This window comes from Octopus bimaculoides, chromosome 2, assembly GCF_046866305.1.
Source record: "Octopus bimaculoides isolate indiv1 chromosome 2, ASM4686630v1, whole genome shotgun sequence".
In the NCBI taxonomy this organism is placed as follows: Eukaryota; Metazoa; Mollusca; class Cephalopoda; order Octopoda; family Octopodidae; genus Octopus; species Octopus bimaculoides.
Window position 1 is genome coordinate 36,602,910 of NC_142929.1, and position 20,366 is coordinate 36,623,275.

Consider the following 20,366-nt stretch of genomic DNA (forward strand, 5'->3'; position numbering starts at 1 on the left):
TGAAAAGTGTAACAGTGTTAACATTTAAGAAGAAGGCTTAAGAATATATAGATAGTTGGAAATTTTCTTTTTTTCTTAAATGCAGGGTTAGGCTAGAAGCTCCTGATACCTATTCTTCCCTGGGCATACAAACATATCCAAACTCGTATAAACTTCACTATTATAAGATTTGCCGATGCAGACCACCATCAGTTTTCCTCAAACTCTCTCTCTCTCTCTTTAAGTATAATATAGTCTTGAATATGTAGTAGAATAGAAAGAGATAAAATTCCATCAGCTATTGAAAACAGAGTGGATGTACGTATATGTGTATGTATATGCTAATGACTTTTGGTTTATGTATGCATTAATAAATTCTGATATCCATCCTAAATATAAACATTCACTACTGCCCTTCAAATGTTGACCCACTGTTAGTCTGCATCAATGGCTTTGACAGGGTAAATTGACAGCTATGCTACCTCACCTTTTCCACTTAAAGTACTCTCATACTCCACGTTATATCTCTCACATTACAAGCACTAAGCACACCCAGTTATCAAGTTCCACAGGGTAGAAGGGCCTAAAAAAGTCAAGGGCAACATCATCTCTCCAGACTGCAAAAGGACACATTTTTATTTTATCTTTTAAGCCATTTGCAAGCTTAGTCCGCATAACTTTAAGTGGTCGAAATTCACTTTTTTGTTCGGGTAGGATGCTATACTATTGCAAGTTTGTTTTCTTGTTTTGATAGCATTTTAAACAGGAGTCAGGGAATTATTAAACAGTTGTATCAAACATCTAAACAGTTCTACAGTTCTACTATATTAAAAACGGTCCTCTTGACACATTTAATTGACCCTAAAGGTGTGAAAACTAAATCTATATAGTCGAGAATTAAAACAGCAGTCTGTCTGAGCAAGACCACACTAGTGTTTTCTCGTTGACTTGTGTTTCGAAGTCGAAGTAAACGGCGTGTAGAATGTTCATGGGATGAGAAAGTCTCACATGCATTAAAAATACAAATGTACTTGTATTATAGTATCAAAAGAGGAATCGAAATCGAGTGACAGGCTCAATTAGCAGAAAAATTATCAACTGCCAAAGGTGTTCGCCATATTAGTGTGTTTAATATTTAAAGAGGAAACTACTTAAACGGTTACATCCATTTACAGATGCCAGCAGAAAGTTTACAACGTTGAAATCGTTAATTCACCGGTGTGGTTACGCTAGATACGTGCACTATAGGCAGCTTAATTAAAAAGTCGACATAGGCTGTTATAAAAGCAAACTTGTAAGCTATTATTCTAGTACGCAACCAATGGATTACGAATAGATTACTATGATTATACGATAGTAGCCAGTTTCTTGGCTTTTGTTTTAGATATTAGTCCAAATCCGATGTAAATGAAAATAAACATACATATCGTGTATTTTATCGAAGAATAATCTTAAGTAACACGTGCATTTGTATGGCTAAAACGTGTATATTCATAAATTGGTCAAGAAACTAAATATACGTTTGTCCGAATAAAAGCATACTTTTGGGAAATGTAATCTTAAATCCATTCATTTTTTTTAATCTCTCAGAAAATATTTATTCAGATTCTTAAGTCTTAAGTACTTTCTTTACTACCAAAATAATTCACCTTACAACATTCGAGACTAATTTACCTGTATCGTAATAAGTAAGCTGCTAATAGTTTATTTCATATTGATCAATGTTAATATATATTGAAAATACCAGTGAGAATCAGATAGTTTTCTTTGTTTTAATTATGTTCATACTACGCTTTTGTTAGTATTTTTATTTATTTATTTTTGTTTGCAACTTACATTATTGGTACTTAAACATCGTTGTTTGTCAAAAGCTTTGTTCAAATGATGCCATTCACATAACAGCATTTCAGGTTGTTTCAAACAAATCAGAATCTGTCGATTACAATAGATGTAGAAATACTATAAACTTTGTGAAATTAACTGGTACAGTGCATCGCGATCGCTTTCGCTTCTACACACACGCATTATGTATATATATAATCGAGATAACAGGTGAAATATTACATACAAAGAATTGACAATCAATTCATTTGACAATTCTGAAAGGTTGAATCTAATGCGTGGGAATCTGTGTTGACATTAGGAACTGGACAAGCTATTTCTCTATAAAGGTAATTATAGTGATAGAAAAATTGACATTATTTGTTTTATCTATTTACTTCTTTTTCTTAGGTAAACAGAATAAGTTAACTGTTGCATTTACAATAATAATAATAATGTTTCTAACTTACCATCATTAGAAGCTTTTGTATGAGTTAAACGCAAAACATCCTTATGCGTCCAACCGGCTTTGGATTTATAACGTGTTGCATTCTCAGCTAGCTGCTTGGGATCCTTGGAATTGTACCAGGAACTGATGGTCTTTCTCTGAAGTTTACCCCATCCTTTAGAAGGGTTGTTTAAAGTCTGAGAAAAGGCTATAAATGTGAATAAGTCAGTCGGTAAAGTACAAACCTCAGCCAAAGCCTTGTAGGCATCTCGTTTTGCTATTTTATCAGAACTCCGTGTACAGAGAGCCAGACAAAAAAGCAATGGGGTTTTACGAATCGATTTACCTTCTTTGGTATATGCAAGTACCTCTTTGACAACTTCTTTACCTTTCCCATCTTCAATCAGTTTTGAAATAGTTGGAGCGCTTTCTCTTTTGAGGATTTGTTCTCCAAATTCATATAAAGGCCCTTCAGTTCCAATAGACAAGAAACGATTTAGTTTCCACAGGTCATCCGCTTCTATACTCATTATTCCTTTCTTTTCAGAACCCTTATTTTAAAACACTGAATTCAGAAAAGGTTTTCTATATCTAATAATTTTAACAAGCCATCCAGCAACCAGGCTAGCACTGCCAAACAAAAGCTGATGTGAAACGAGTATTTGACAATAAAAGATCTTGAACAGCTGAGCGAGAAGCTAAACTGCTTCCGTTTTCCAATATCGGCGCCAGACAAAATAGCAGCAACTCTTAAGGGCACGTGTTGTTTGTCTTCTTACAAGCCTCCACCTTGAATCACACTTGTTACCTAAGGGAGTTGTCTCTTTTTTTACTATTGAAGTAATCAAGTTAAAAGCCGAAGATCGCGCTGGGAAAAAAATTTGATGCTATTTATATATGTTGCTGCTTTTTTTTCTTTCTTACTTCTTTTGATTTTATTTATATTTTACTGTTTTAAAGCATGTTTATGGTCGAAAATGGCCGCCGGAGTATTGCAACTATGAGTCATGAACACAAAATAAGAAGCTAAGTTACTAGGAAGAAGTCGGTGATCTGTCGAAGTCAGTGATTAAGTGTTAATTGCCGAGAGGCGAGTACGTTGCGCCAAAACAGTTGACAGGAAATCAAATAAAACTACCAACTGCGCGTATTTATAATTCCAACGATGGCAATTTGGCGAAAGTGGTAAAAAAAAAAAAAGCTGACAACTTAAAATGTCTTGCACCGGGTGGAGAGTGGATGCTAAGTAATGAGGATGAGGGGAAACAATCACTGTTATATCTTGGTAAATTTATAGACAAGTGTAAAATATAAATCCACTGAATTACAATTACAAATACGAACAAGCTGGACCCGAATATGACAACAATAATGAACTACAACAATAACATCTATTCAAATATTTGTTATTAATCGATTGTTTAGTCCTCTTGAGTCATTCAGCTGTTTTCTGCTATAGTAACTTCACATTAAACATATCTAATTATAGCGAATTATTAGCTTTCTTTTTTAAAAATTGAGTAATCAAAAATAAGAAACTATTCAGAACCGGTTTTCTGCTTGATTGTTTCATAGATATAAATGTTTTTCTTCATCAGAAGATATAAGGCTACCCAGCCTCTTTGCTGCTTTCATACAACTCCAAATCAAGTGGTATTATTACCGAGATGTCTACTATTACAGCAGGAGCAGCAGTAGTAACAACAACAATAAATGCAGCAACTCCCTACCATAGTAGTTATTAGACAGCCTTTTAATAGTTATTTCCTCTGGATATTGCGAACTGATGCCTTTTCATTGAAGCTGACAGATCAATGTTAAAAACGTCATTATTGTATGCTTAAAATAGAAAACAATAATGGCTAATGTCATCAATTTGTGAGAGTAAAAAAAAACCCAATCACTTTATTTCTCTTTCGCTTTCGATTTTATTTCCCTTGTCAGGGTAGAGGCGTGTGGAGTTACACAAACATCAGAACATCGCGCCAGATACTTAATCATATCTAAAAATATTTATCTTTTTTTTTTTATAATTTCAGTTCATTTTAACTCATATATTTTGTTTACATAACACACAATATATTTATTATACTTATATGTATATATATCCTCGGATCGCTACTCTCAAACCAAATTAAACAACAGTTTACATACATACGTACGTACGTTCATATGTGCATGTATGTTTATGTGCGTATATGTGTGTGTGTGTATATAATATATATATGCACACATATATTTACATGCATACATTCACACACACACACACACACACACACACACATATATATATATATATATATATATATACATCTCTCTCTCTCTCTCTCTCTCTCTCTCTCTCTCTCTCTCTCTCTCTCTCTCTCTCTCTCTCTATATATATATATATATATATATATATATATATATATATATATATATATATATATATATATATATAGACATAACTCTGGTTATGCCCAAACGTGTTCCACATATGTCCTCCCCAACCTTCCCGCAACGCAGGAGCAGTGTTACATCTGCGTCACGCACAATAGTCGGAAGAAGGGAAGAAAGTGCTCTTACTGCAGCAATTTCTTCCACCTCTTTTGCGTCAAACTCACTCGACGTATCTTGGAATCCCTGCCCCGGATGTACTGCCCGAGCTGCCTAACGTCAGGAGGAGAGATAACCCTCGCAACACTACGGTCGGATACAGAGATGCGGCATGATGGTGACTTGATCCCGCTCAGTCTGGACGAAGTCTTGGTGTCTTTCTCCCGTCTCAAGCAGTCAGAGAGAATCATCATCAAGATCCTTGACGTAGCGAAGCCCTAGCGTCGTCTATAGGCCATGCACTTGCTACTAATAACCCGCAAGACTGGAATAAATTATTCAGTTTTGCGACGCTTGTTCTTGGGTTCCTGAAGGCTGGTGAGGGTTCGGTTCCCTCCATGACTTCGAGGCTTATCTGTAGTGTCACTTTCTTCAGCCACTATTCACCAACCAGCGACTCGCTTGTCCCAGGCTACCCACCGGCACCGACGTCGTGCATGCAGGCACCTTCCAATTGTGCAAAAAGGCTTCGAGTTCAGGTCAATCGCAAACTAATTGAAGTCGACGTTTCTACCATGGTGTGTGTGCTGGCCTCAAGCGACACAGTGCTCGAACCTACAACGGATTTTTTACTGATCTCCATCTGAAGCATCCGGACCTTCCTGCAGTTATCAGAGGTTTCAAAATCCCTGACAGTAACACGGCTTTGTTCGTGTCCATTGATTATGTGGCTACTGCTCTGAGATCCTTCTCAGCGAGCAGCAGTAACGGAGAAGATGGCCTGCGACCCGGCCACCTCAGATATTTAATCACGTCACACTCAAGCGGGAGCACGCTTGCCCTGATCTATCACTGTTGTAACAGTCTTCTTCGTGCGAGCCTCCTCCACCATGCCCGAGATCTCTTCTCAGCCAACCTTGCTGCATTTAAGAATGACGGAGGCTGGTAACATATTCTGAGGACTTGCGGCCAGGATAGCATGTAGATTAGTCAGGCATGACGTGAGCGAAGCACTAAGCTTTGTCCTGCTGTATGTGAGGCTGCTGCCTGTGCGACCGGACACTACACATAGTATACGCTTCCCTCGTCACCTTGTCTCCTGCTGAAGCTATATATAAAAGACGTCTTCAACAGCGTTAGGCAGGACCACATCTTGGAGACGTGTTCAAGACGTGCTCTCTAATTTTACTCGCTTGTATTCTTCTCCAATGAAACATTCAGCACACTTGTGGCTGCTGACAACAGGATCGCTTCTTCCCCAAATGTCCCGCAGTGTAATTCTCTTGGTCCGCTCCTTTTTGCGTTGGCTGTCAATAAGTTGCTCAATCAGTTCGCTCACCCATCAATGTCTGGTACCTGGATGACGCGACCCTGGGTAATTCGACTGAATCTGTTGTTGGGAACCTTCAGCAGGCCATCCCAGCCCTAAAGCTTCGTGGGCTTGAGATCAACCTGTCCAAGTCGGAGGTGACAAAAGTGAGCTATGGTGAGGCTGAATTCCAGGACGCCGAACTCAGGGTCCAACCAGTCTTGGCGAAGTCTCGGCTGACATAAAGGGACGCTATCTGCATTCTTGGCTCCCCAATCTTCCCGAAAGTCATAACAGAGTGTTTGGAGACCAAAGTTGTGGACTTAACTAGGATGACTGAGAGATTGCGCCTTATTGTAGCACACCCGGCGCTCTTCCTCTCGAGGAATTGCTTTGCACTGCCTAAGTTCCCTTTCTAGCTATGCAATGCGCCATGTCGCCCTCTCACAGATCGACTCAGCGATATCGATGACACCATCAGGCGCTGTACTGAACTGATCTGCAATGTTAGTTTTGACAGCAGCGGTTGGCAACAGGCTAAATTGCCTGTTAGATTCAGTGGCCATTTCACATTGGAACTGGCTCTGCCGACCTATCCAGGAACACGAGTCAGCTCTAACCGATTGGACCGTTGAAGACCTTGCCGTCCCCCAGAATACAGATGTTCAACGTAACAGTGACGATATCAAATGCAAATCTGTCTTCGGGCGGATTGAGACATCCTTAAACCAGCACCGCATTACCTGTTTCCGTTCTGCTTCGCTGCCAAACATCAGCACGTGGATCAGTTCGGTGCTCCCCTTAACAGCTAGTACCCTTCTTGATGAATGCATTCGTATCGGAGTATCCCAGCGGTTCGGTATCCTCACGCGTGAACCACACAAATGCCGATGTGGAGCGTCAGTCGATGAATTCAGCTTACAGCCATTGTGCGGGCCGGTTCCCACGACACGCCGCTCTGAATAACAAATTGAAGGAACCTCGACGCGGCCGGATTCTTGTCACAGTTGGAGCCAGTAGGTCTTGACCGCAGGGACGGTAAGCGCCCCGACGGAATAACCCTAATCCTTAATCTGAGACGCGACGTGCTGCGATACGTTCTCCGGTTCCAGCCTTGCTGCATCGGCCGAAAACCCAGGTTTCGCCGCTCGTAACGTTGAGGAGAGGAAGACAAACACATACAGGAATCTGACCGGCCACTATCAGTTTGTGCCAGTCGCCGTCCTGACCTCAGGTGTTCTCGGACCCCGCACTGCTGATTTCTTCCGCAAAATCGGGATAACTGCGGTCCGTCCGAGAAATGAGTCCTGCAAGGTGAAGTGGCTGTCGCAGCTAGTGTCGCTGGACATTCTCCATGGCAACGCCTTTGCAATAGTGTTCGCGAGACGCGGCTGAACACGCTATTTGGTCTGGGGTGTACAATCTGTTACTCCCTCCAACACTCAGTCTTTTGCTACTTAATACTCCTCTACCAATTATTTTTCTTTTTGTTTCCTTGGTGAGGTAATTCTTTCTTTCTCGATAATTTGATTTTTTATACTTTTCATGGGCGGACCCAAAGGGTGGGGGTGGGGCTTGACGGGCACGTGCTCCCCTCAAGAAAAGAAGTGCGCCCTTCTAAATAATGTTATTATGCTCCTCTCTCCTGGAACTGTATTCCCTTCTCTCCATTCGAAAAATTCCTGGGACCGTGCCTGCTTTTAATGTTTTTTCTTTCTTTTCTTCCTGAAAAAATATGTAGCTAAATAAAACTTATGAATTTGGAAGAAGAAAAAGAAAAAAAAATCGGTGCTTCATATTTAAGCATTTAAATACTAACATTATAGAATTTGCTTTCCTCTCTCGAGAATCAATAAAATTAATATGAGATACATACAATCGGTTTCAAGCAAGTGTTTTCCCACTATTTATTAATTAAATTATCATTTCTTGCAAATTTTCCTGTCTTTTTTTCTCTTCATCTTCTTAATTTTGTCTCCTCTGTCTTTTAAGTTTACAAGCATAATTTATCTGCCCTCTCAAGGATATCCTCGTTTGATTTACATAGAATAAATTCTTTTAATGCGGTTTAAGTTGTAGCTAACTTGAATAGCTTCAAATTTAGGATTTAGTTTCGTTAAGAGTTCTCTACCCTGCTACTTAGAAACTTACATTGAAAGTATTACTCATCTAAAATATTTTATATTCTTTTACTCGTTTCAGTCATTTGACTGTGGCCATGCTGGAGCACCGCCTTTAGTCGAAGAAATCGACCCCAGGACTTATTCTTTGATATTACAGCATAAATCTTTTTTAGTAAAATAATTAAATAAATAAAAATTTAATCAAAATATCGCATGCAAACAAATCTACTCCGCTAGGATACAGTTTTCTAAATATTTCATTGACTAAAAATTTTGTAAATAAATTTATAGCATGGCCACAACTTTAAGGCTGAAACGTAAAAGAATAAAAGAATGTGTATGTGTGTGCATACAGGCTTACATATATACCTACTTACGTATGTATGTATGTATGTATGTATATGTAACGATGATAATCTGTGCAGTTACCAACTGTAATGGGTAAGATCTGTTGTGATAACGGCAAGTTGTAAGATGTGAAAGATGGACAATGCATGAAGTTTTAAGGAAGTATTTATTTACCGTTACATTACAACACCTTGCCTCGACAGGCAGGTTATGATAAATCCAAAAGCATGCGAAGTAAAGTTTGTGTTTGTGTCATCTTCATTGCTTAGTAGTAATTACAGAGAGAGATAGAATGATGTTGTAAGAGAATAGAATTAAAGCTAGTGAGAGTTGTCTCACAGTTGCTGACAGTAAACTTCATTTCTCCCTCTGACCAAGGTTCTAGCTGGTCAGCCAGACTTCGTTGTCATTGAAGTGACTAACTCGTTGAGTCGTCACCGACTGATTTTTGCTTGGGGTGTTCTTGTTTTTATAACTATCCAGAAAGATAGACATATCATTGAGAACAACAGATTTAGTTGATGGTCTTGTTATCTCTATTCTAGCTTTTGGTGAAGTAGAAGAGGTTAGAAAGGGTCAAGTGGTGAAGACATTATTTCGGCCTAGCTAAAGGCAATCTGGCGAATGTCAAACTGCTGTCACAGAAAACCCATCGTTCCACCGTGGGAAAAGTTCTGTTGCAGTGTTAATTTAAATTTGGCTATGGTGGATCGAATCCACTTCACGCATGCAAGATCCACTACATGTGTATGTATGTATGTATGTATGTATGTATGTATGTATGTACGTCGAAGACGACGTATTAGCGTTCAGCACTTTGCCGAACGATCTGCACAAATGATTTGTTTATAGTAATCAAATGTTTGTGCTGCACATTAGCTCACTCTCCCCATCAAATTGATGTTGTCTGCACAGGTGCACTGTGTGCTACACATCAAGTGGCACACAGAGCAATGTGAGATGAAATGTTTTTACTCAAGAACGCAACGCATCACCTGGTCAAGGAATTGAAACCATGATCTCACGATTGTGAGTCGAACACCTCAACCACTAGGCCATATATATGTGTACTCACTGAATTGTTGGTGTAACCATGATGTTCTGATGATCTAATGAGCAAGTTATTTTTATTTGCATTGAGTTGTGAATACACAATTTTATTGTATAATATATTGCTTGCATATTAATGCAAACTTGTAAACATAATTTTATTCCCCACTGAAATTATTACTATATGAAGGTTACAAAATAGCCTTAATCATAAAGATGTCAACTAGCTGTGGTTAAATAAATATATTCATCTCTCATACCTTCAATGGTTTATATACTCCTCGTGAAGTAATTTAATTGATTGGATCTTTTGGATTTCAACTGCATGGACACTCTGCATTACACTTCTCTGTATTGGATTACTAGGTGATCTGATAGCCAAGTCCGTTAGTGGAACTTTCTGTGATAGCCACATGATTCTCTGAATCCATATCTTATACTACAATTTTAAACACACACACACACACACATGTAGTAGACTTCTTTCAGTTTCCATCTACTAAATCCAATCACAAGTCTTTGGTTGGCCTGGGGCTTACCCAAGGTACCATACAGTCACTTGTCAAGCAAATATCTTCTATGCCATAATTGCAAATATACATACATATATGCACAAATGCATACATACATGTGTACTAGTGGCCCTTAGCAATAGGTAATTTTTCGAAAATTACAATTTTGCTGCACCCACCCCTAATCCTGAATGTACGTCTTCAGTTGAGTTTTTCTTCTTCCTCTTCTTCACCTTTGTCTGCTTCCAGTGTAACTTGGGCAATATTTGCCTTCACCTCTGTTGGAACATTTTCATCAAATATGGATAGAGTCACAGTTTCAGGAGCTAACTACCAGAGATGGATGGAAAAAATTTTCGCAGCAGCCTTACTGATTTCTAAAGGATGAAAAGTAAAGTCAACTTTGGCAGAATTTGAACTCAAAATGTAAAGACAGATGAGAATTTTGCACAGCATTCTAATGACTCTGCCAGATAGCTGTCTAAATCATGCATTACATATTAATGATGGGTAACTTCAACCTTCTGATTGATTTATGAATGCTCTAAATCAGGGAATTTGCATCTTAATCCCTAACAAAACAGAAGTAGAGTCACTTTTCAACTTCAAGAACAAATTTTTTCTCTCCCTATTTCTACTTGAGCAAGCAAAAGCATTTCGGACCTGGTGTTCAGCAAACATGCTTGCAGTATTCATAATATCACAGTGTCAAAGACCCTTTTCTCAGACCATACAAGGTACTTTGTTGCCTTATTCATAACATCCAAAAATTAGACCAAAATTACTGACTTCAGTGAACCTATTTGACATCATGGAACCACATAAAGTGAACCGGAGAGCAATTACACAACTAGTTTTTCACACTCACTTCTGATATTACAGTATCTTGGCAGTCATTTGAAGAATGCAGTTACTTACATATGCACAAACCATGCCCATCATGCTTCGCAAACAAAAATAGAAACAGGCTTTGAAGAAATAGAAAAATACTCATGGATGTTATATACTCCATGTAATTGGCTTGAAAAATACTCATGGATGATATATACTTTATGTGATTGACTTGAAAAAAATTGTTAAAAATATTAAGATATTTTCTTAACATGAAACCAATGGTAGCCTTAATGCACAAATAAAGAATCTTTAACCACCAATAGTGTTGCACACTCACTTTCATTGTTTGACATTTACGTAGAAATATTTATTTCTATAAAGTATATACATGTATTCCTACATATATATATGTATATCTATCTATCTATTATATATATATATATATATATATATATATATATAAATATATATATGACATATATATAAATGTGTGCATGTATGTATATATATATATTTGTATGTATGTATATATGTGTATATATATATGTATATATATATATATATATATACATATATATATATATATATATATATACGTTTTGTGAGTGGATTTAGTTGATGGAAACTGAAAGAATCTTGTCATATATATATATATATATATATATATATATATATATATATATATATATATATATATATATATATATATATATATATGACAAGATTATTTCAGTTTCCATCAACTAAATCCACTCACAAAACTTTGATGAGTCCAAATACAAAACACTTGCTCAAAGTCCTACATAATAGCATTGAGCTCAGAACCGTTTAGTTGAGAAGCAAACTTCTCAACCACACAGGCATGCCTTTACACACACACATACTCAAAACTGTTTCATAAATTTAATGTTTTAATTGCACTTTTCTGTAGCCTATCTCCCTCTACTTTAATTTCAAAAGAAAATCTTACCTCTTTCTTTTCCCAGTTGATTCCATTCACTTAGGTTATTAATGCACTTACAAAAGTTAAAAAGAGTTGCAGTTTGTCGTTCTCTTTGATAGTCACATACTTCATACTTATAACGGAAAACATAATTTTAAAACTATTAGGTTGATTGATTCACTAGCAAAATCAAAGTAAATCAATCTCCAATAACAATTTGAAATGAAAGCAAAAAATAAAATCACAGCAGACGACGTACGCGCGTGTGAGAGTAAGAGAAAGAGAAAGAGAGGGAGAGAGAGAGAGAGAGAGAGAGAGAGAGAGAGAGAGAGACATGGACCAACAAACGCTTTCTGTTAATAAACTGTTTAAAGTTACTTCCCTTGAAAACTGTAGTTCTAAAGAAATATTTATTTTCAGTACGTCAGTCACATTACGCAATCTTTCTTTTGTTGATCACTCTGACCTTGTATTCTGTAGGTCCTTCTTGTTTCATAGTGTGTGTATTTAGGCGCAGTTATTAGGGATAGCAACGCTATCGGTATTACATCTCTGTGTGTTTTAGGAATTAGGTGGAAAGGGTAGCGTCTTTAAGGTGGTTTTTGATGTAGGTGAGTACAGATGTGTAAGGGGAATTTCAAATGAAGTGATAGGGACTGTGTTTGCCACATCAATGATTTGTACTCTTTGACTGTCCAAGTCGTCTTTCATTTTAAGTATTTTTAGTTTATTATGAGGTAGATTGTGGCTAGGGTAAGCGTAGCCTAGACAGGGCTACGATGATGAATCTAATATATTGTCTGTACATTATAGTCCACCACATACAGTACCAATAAATCGTTTATGTCGTGTAGGCGTGCTTTAGAAACTTGCTTCCCAACCATGTGGACTTGGGTTCAGTCCTATTGCACAGCACCTTGAGTAAATGTCTTCTACTTATAGTCTTAGGTAGACCAAGGTCTTGTGAGTGCATTTGGTAACTGGGTTGATGGAAACTAAAAGAGCCCTTCTTATATATATATATATATATATATATATATATATATATATATATATATATATATATATATATATTTGTAAATAGTAAGGGATTACTCCAAACGTTTACCGGTTTGCTCTCATATATATAAAAGAACTAAAGGTAATGCTATGCCACTTCGTAATAATCATTATTATTATTGTTGATATTATATATATATTTAGCAGACTGCTGTGACGAATGTGCAACATTGAAGAAAAAGGAATATTCACAAATTTATTGGCCAGTAGTGGTTAGTAAGACAGATGCATTAATAATTGACATTGGTACTATGTGTTGATCGCTCGTTGGTAGTGTGTACGTAGGGAAGCTGTGCGTTCTGCTGACAGAGAGAAAGAAAGGGTAAGGATTACGTTATCACTTTTCATTCAGTCGATGTGTGCAAAGCGAAGTGATCCCGGCTGGAGGTTTGCCAACAAAAGAGGGTGAAAGAGAGAAATGGGTCTCAATTAAATAAGGTATGGCCAAGATGTAGGTGAAGCCTAAAACAATGGACTAACTCTTCCATGACCAACAAAGGTCTCCTGAGGTCAGGTGTTTCTCATTAATCTCCCAGTATGGAAAAAATTATCTTAACTGGTATATCACACATACTGAGAAAAGTACATATCTTTTAAAGTATTGTCTTGTCAGTTCATTCTTACTTCCTTGTCAGTATGTACATTATGTACTGACCAAAACCTTGTGAGTGGATTTGGTAGACAGAAACTGAAAGAAGACTGTCATATATATATATATATATATGTATATATTTATGTGTGTGTCTGTGTTTGTCCCCACCACCGTTGCTTCTCAACTGATGTTGGTGTGTTTATGTCTCTATTACTTAGCAGTTCGGCAAAAGTGACCAATAGAATAAGTACCAAGCTTACAAAGAATAAGTCCTGGGGTCAATTTTTTCGACTAAAAGGTGGTGTTCCAGCATGGCCACAGTCAAATGACTGAAACAAGAAAAAGAAAATTCACAGCGACAATGCTCTTCTCAGTATGTGTGACGTCCCAGTTAAGACACTCTTTTGCACTTCCTGCATGGATGGTAAGCCAGGGATCATTCTTAGATAATTTTCCATTATCATTATCATTGAGTGAGAGAGCAGATCATGCCATCAAAATGACACTGGGATACAATTACCAATGTACCCATCACGACTACCTGTCTGATAAGGGTACACCAGGCACATACATCACAATTACATGTGCGTGACATGGTGATCTTATATCAAGATAAACAGTGCATGACTTGCAGGTGGAGCCCAGTTAGAATTTTCTTCAGGTCGAGTAGCCCATCCTGCTCAAAAGGTTTAAGGATGATGAATGAAACACCCATGTTTCCAGAGGTGAATTATTCAAACCCCAAAGAATTCCTTGCAACACATGGCTATGATGCTCCGCCATTACTTCTGCTCACGACCAGAGATGCACATATCATCAGCCACTAAGGGACATGCTCAACTGGTTAAGGTCAAACAACTGACAAACGAATCTCTGGTATTGAGCAGAATATTTACTGTAGCCCATCTTTTCTACCAAGACAAAACAGTGTACATGATAACACTTCCAATCAGTTAAGATCAAAAGCCATGAGAGCCACTGCTTGGTATTGCATCAAGGCATTTTTTTTTTTTAAATCATCATCATCATCATCATCATCATCATCATCATCATCATCATTCAGTAGTTTTATTTTTGTAACGTGCTTTCACTTCACTACCGAGCGCAGCTCTGTGTGCCTTGGGTATGTGCTGTGGTTTGCTGTGGTGCTCTTATGTTTACTGTATTGAAAGTGTTTTGCGTAGAATGTGTGCAGTACCCAGTAGTGCAATTTTCTGTATGTTATATATATTTGTAAGTCCTGCTATTTTTGTTATGTATTTGTCTGATATTATTATTATTATTATTATTATTATTATAATAATAATAATAATAATAATAATAATAATAATAATAATAAGAAGAAGAAGAAGAAGCTGGCAGAACCATTGGCACGTTAGACAAAATACTTTGTTGCATTTTGTCCATCTTTACATTCTGAGCTCAAATTCTGCCAAAGTTGACATTGCCTTGCATCTTTTTGAGGCTGATAAAATAAGTACCAGTAAAACACTGGGGTTCATGTAATTGACTTCCTCTCCCCTCAAAAATTGCTGGCCCTGTACCAAAATTTCCAACTATTATTATTATTAAGATTAAGAGTGTGGATGGTAGAATTAATATCCTGTTAGACTAATGCATTATGGCACTTAGTTACTTATAACTTTCTATTATGATCATGTGCTGGTGTGAATTGTTCTACAATATGAATTAGAAGTAGCTCGAGGTTTATAAACAAAATTGAACACACATACAAGTGTGTGTATTGTTAGTTCGTGAGTCAACTGCATTTTATATTCTCTTATGCCTAAAATGCTGCCAACCCACACACTTTCTGTATGTATGCTTGATATTATTTTCTTCAAGGCTTTTTTAAGTTTGTGAAGTTTACTAAGCTTTTAAATATTATTCTTTAAGCAATATTTTCTTTAAGAGGTGCAGGAATAGCTGTGTGGTAAGTAGCTTGCTTACCAACTACATGATTCTAGGTTCAGTCCCACTGCATGGCACCTTGGGCAAGTGTCTTCCACTACAACCTCGGGCCGACCAAAGCCTTGTGAGTGGATTTGGTAGACGGAAACTGAAAGAAACCTGTTGTATATATATGTGTGTGTGTGTGTGTGTGTATGTTTGTGTGTCTGTTTGTCACTCCAACATTGCTTGACAACCGATGCTGGTATGTTTACGTCCCCGTAACTTAGCGGTTCGGTAGAAGAGTCCTTACAAAGAATAAGTCCTGGGGGTCGATTTCTTTGACTAAAGGCAGTGCTCCAGCATGGTCACAGTCAAATGACTGAAACAAGTAAAAGAGTAATTTTTGAGAACTTTATTTTTCTGAGATTTGTGATTTCTTTAAAAAAAATCTAAAATCTTTTCACCTTTTTTTGTCTTGCCCTTAACTGCTTTTAGCTTCCTTTAATTTATTCAGTTACAATATTTCATCCACCTTCTTTACCTTCATAACCTCTCCTACTAACAGTGTTACCCTGTTGTCTTACTATACTTTATGTTCTTGAGTTTAACTCATACTGTAACTAGTTTTACATTTCCTGTGCTTGAGAAGACCTGGCAAGCCAAGTGAGACCATAACCTGTGGCCTATGCCAGTGGTGTAACCAGCCCACTTATGTGTACCTTTCCTTCATTGGACACTAAACTCTGCTTGCAAAGACCTGTTGAGGCAAATGAAACCGAAATCAAATTTGATGTCAGTATCACATGACTGGCATCCGTGCCAGTGGAGCGCTACGAGCACTATCCGAGTGTGATCATTGCCAGGGCTGCTGACTGGCTCTCGTGCCGGTGGCATGTAAAAAGTACCATTTGAACGTGATTGTTACCAGCATCGCCTTACTGGCACATGAAAAAAAAAACATTTGAGCAAGGTCATTGCCAGCGCTGCTGGACTGGCTCCTGTGCAGGTGGCACGTAAAAAAAACCATTTGAGCGTGGCCGTTGCCAGTACCGCCTGACTGGCCCTCGTGCCGGTGGCACGTAAAAGCACCCACTATACTCTTGGACTGTTTGGCATTAGGAAGGGCATCCAGCTGTAGAAACTCTGCCAGATCAGATTGGAGCCTGGTGCAGCCATCTGAATCGCCAGTCCTCAGTCAAATCGTCCAACCCATGCTAGCATGGAAAGCGGACGTTAAACGATGCTTATGTACAGAAACAACTTAGAACACATCCATATGAAAGCCAATGGGTTGATTGACAAAGATTCATTGAAATGGGTTAGAGAACTTCGGTCTCTAACTCATATCAACGCTGTCTCCTAACTCTTTTTTCTATTATCATTGCTACGACAATTACCTGTGGTCTACAGAATTTGCTTGTTGCATACTACCTCTACCTACATCCATCTGTCGCTTCCATCTTCATTCCCCACTCTACGCGTGTGTCACTATGACAAAATTCTCGTTCAATTCCCCAATCGTCAGGAATTCCGTTTTCAGACGTCCACTTACACGTTTAAACTGAATATGACCGTCTCAATCTCACAAGTCTCGGGGACACACTAAGATCAAGGATACCGCTTCTTCATGGTGACATACATATAAAATAAGTTTTTTCCAGTGCTTCTTCGTCAATGGTAATTTCTCTTGCGTTCGACATTCAGTATATTACACTAATGTTTAATATCGTTATTTCAACGAAGTGTATTTTCAAAAAATATTTTTATAAGGAAGAGTCTAAAAAATTCCTTATTCTTTAAGACCTTTATATATTTTATTTCTTCAAGATGTTAAAAAGTATTGTATAATAGAAATATTAATTGCCCACGTAGACACGAAGTCCTCGTCGATAATTCCAACGGAAAGAGGAACGAAATTGCGTGATATTCATATCTATCTCAGGTATTAACAGTATGATAGATGTAAAGAGCAGTGAGTCAAAGAACTTGAGTCACAAGCTCAGTCTCGCTGATCGTTTAGTCCATTTACAATATGACACCACGCGAACGTATCATGACGAATATTATTAGATGGTGAGGAAAGTACGAAGTAGAGGCCTGGGCAAAGGTAAAGAATACGCACACCCGGTATTTAAGGTTAGGGTTACTCCGAAAACGGGTGGTGTGCGTATTCTTTACATCCACCGAGGCCTGAACTAACTTTATAGTCAATTGGTATTTATGAAATAAGAATCTGGATAATTGTTCAGTTTACGTTCGTAAAATCAAAACAGATTGTCGATAATATTGATAACTTTCATTTTAGTTTTTTTTTTCAGTTCTTGTTTATATTTTTTTGAGGCGTACTTTTAGCTGCAAGTCTGTTTTATGAAAGGAAAGCAGAAAGAAATGATAGCTAGATAACAAGTCAGAAATATAGATTTATGTGTGAGAGATACAAATAGATAGTTTTATATATCGAGTAAATCATCATTTTCTCCAAAACGAAGCTAGAAATCAGTTGTAAATAACAGATAAAGATGAGGGGGTGACAAGAGTGAGTAAAGTATCAGAGAACATACTTTGGTGTATTTAGTTATGTTCTTTTACATCTTTTTTTACGAATGCAAACTGAACAATTACCGGAATTTGTATATTACTGAGGTTCATAGTTTGACTAAAGTCCATTTCTTCCCCCCAATTGCCCTTGTAATTGCAATGAGAAGCAACAAAAATATTAAAAGCGAAGGGAGGTAATCCCGACTCATTGTTGACACAAACTTAGTGATAAAACGTCATCAAACATCCGCTTTTGTGATGTCACATGACTAGTCAACTACAGTTGCAGAAGAACTCACGTACTCCACCTCGCTAATTTTCTTCCAAATAAATCTATTATGGCTAGTCAGTCTGCTGGAATACAACAACTTTTGGCTGCTGAAAAGAAAGCTGCCGAGAAAGTAGCCGAAGCTAGAAAGCGTAAGTTATTTACTGTTTTGTTTTGAAAATAAGAACTGATGGTAGCTTCTTCGTTTGATATATATCATCTTAGTTTGGACATTGATCCCGAGGCGCATTATTGTCGTCCACTGCATTTGGAACTAAGATACTATATTAGCATTTCATAATTATATAATTTTACTTCTGTGATTTTTTTCATCACAGATTGTTAATTTAGTTTTAATACAATAAAACCAAAGAAGATATCATCCTAGCTGTCCACTCCTCTTTTCTCAGTGAGTACTGTCATATGATATATAACCTTCAAATTTGGAATGAATATTTATTTACGGAACGATTAAAATTATTTTCCAAAATTATCTCAAACCCATTTGAAATAATTTAGCTATTTTTTTGGTGATGATTTAAGTTAAATATTAGTATTTTATCTGCTATATTATGTGTGATTTTTAATAACGACTCTGTAGATTTTTTTTTAATAATATGAATATCGATGGTATTACAATCGAAGGGCAAGGCCGTACATCGTTTTGCGTGGGCATTCCTTTAAAGATCATCTGATTTTCTATAGTGGTTGTATCACTTTGCAAAAATCTTCACTCTGCCATGGCCTAAAATCTACGTGTACCGTTATTAAATTAAATCTAGTAGCTTTCAACCAGCAGGTGTTCTGTTTGGCAGGTGCGTAATTATTTTTTCGTCAATAAAGTATTCCAAGCATATTTTACATTTCTTTTAGAAATTATAAAAGAAACACTGGAAGGGAAAGCCAGAAGGGAAAATAAAAAGCTTCTCTCTCGATAATTTCAATGACAGACTTTGTTTCAGGAACCAGTTACACGTATTATGCTGATTAATGTCCTGTTTCGTGGATTGGAAATTAAGAATACGATGGAAGCATTAAAAATGTTAAATTTTCTCAGGTTACATATTTACAAACGTAACGCATATACTTTAAAATCGATACATTTTCGAATAACGTTATTTATTTATTTACTTTACTGAAATATTATGTCCACCTAAAAATACTAATTTCATGTTAACGACAGGCTAAGTCGTTACGCTATTTGATACTGACACAATTTTCTGAAGAGACATTAATGATGTTTAGATCCGTCTATTTTACTATGAAAGACTAAATACGTTTAATTTAAGATCAAGTTGAAATTTTCATAATATTCTTAATGTTATTTTTTACGTTTCAAAACTTTTCAATATTTCTGTCGCATTAGAAACATTTTCTACGTTGTATATTTGTTTTGTCAACATCTACACATCCAATATCGCAAAAACTGTATCCTCTAGACAAGGCTTCTCCAAACTCAGAAAATACATCCTCCTTGATCAATTACTAACCCTCTGCAAAGCTTAGGAGCAATCTATATTACAGTTCTGTTATACAGATAAACATCCTAGAAAGCATTCAGATGAAAACCATTTTACCAATTGGCAAGGATTCATTCACTAACACACTATGATCAGATATATTGTTTATCTCTCCCTGTTCTACGTTACAACATCCCCAGCTACTCTCAACTAACCTACTGCTACCTACTTTGCATAACACCTGTTTCATCTTGTCACCCTACTGTGGATATCTTATCTCCCACACTTAACTTTCTGCCATATCATCCCTTCCCATATTGAAAGTCCTCTAGAATTCTTATCCCTTCTCTTGCTCGTTTTCTTGTAGACTGATTTACAGAAATCGAAATTAAACATTAACTGCACCTACCATAGCAGACTGGGTGGGTGGTGGTCTGCAAAGATCATTAGTACCAGTTTTTTCCTCTAATAAATAAATAAAAAAAATTTTAAATCCCAAGTACTCACAAAAAATCAAATTGCACAGTGAAATAAAAAAAATGTGAAATTGAAAGATTAGCTATAACCAGCTTTTTCTATCCTATATAAGCCCCCACAACTACATTTTTAACCATCCACAGATACCAGAACGTCATTTTAACAACATAGTGAAAC

The 20,366-nt window shown here is 37.0% G+C and overlaps 2 protein-coding genes and 1 long non-coding RNA gene across 3 annotated transcripts in view; 2 read left to right on the forward strand and 1 right to left on the reverse strand.

The window, feature by feature from the left end:
* LOC106884355 (RNA-binding protein RO60) overlaps window positions 1-4,079 on the reverse strand; it is a 64,001-nt gene extending 59,922 nt beyond the window's left edge. Inside the window, exon 1 of the mRNA XM_014935698.3 lies at window positions 2,271-4,079. Within this exon, the coding sequence (XP_014791184.1) occupies window positions 2,271-2,778 (508 nt within the window). The 5' untranslated portion in view covers window positions 2,779-4,079. The remainder of the gene's footprint in view (window positions 1-2,270) is intronic.
* Window positions 1,843-11,277, forward strand: LOC149137031 (uncharacterized). Its single transcript, XR_016238591.1, has 2 exons — window positions 1,843-2,150; window positions 10,375-11,277. It is a non-coding gene; the product is annotated as an uncharacterized LOC149137031 (long non-coding RNA).
* A 6,970-nt stretch (window positions 11,278-18,247) lies between these two features.
* LOC106878774 (V-type proton ATPase subunit G) overlaps window positions 18,248-20,366 on the forward strand; it is an 18,959-nt gene continuing 16,840 nt past the window's right edge. Inside the window, exon 1 of the mRNA XM_052976344.2 lies at window positions 18,248-18,404. Coding sequence (XP_052832304.1) covers window positions 18,323-18,404 — 82 coding nt within the window. The 5' untranslated portion in view covers window positions 18,248-18,322. The remainder of the gene's footprint in view (window positions 18,405-20,366) is intronic.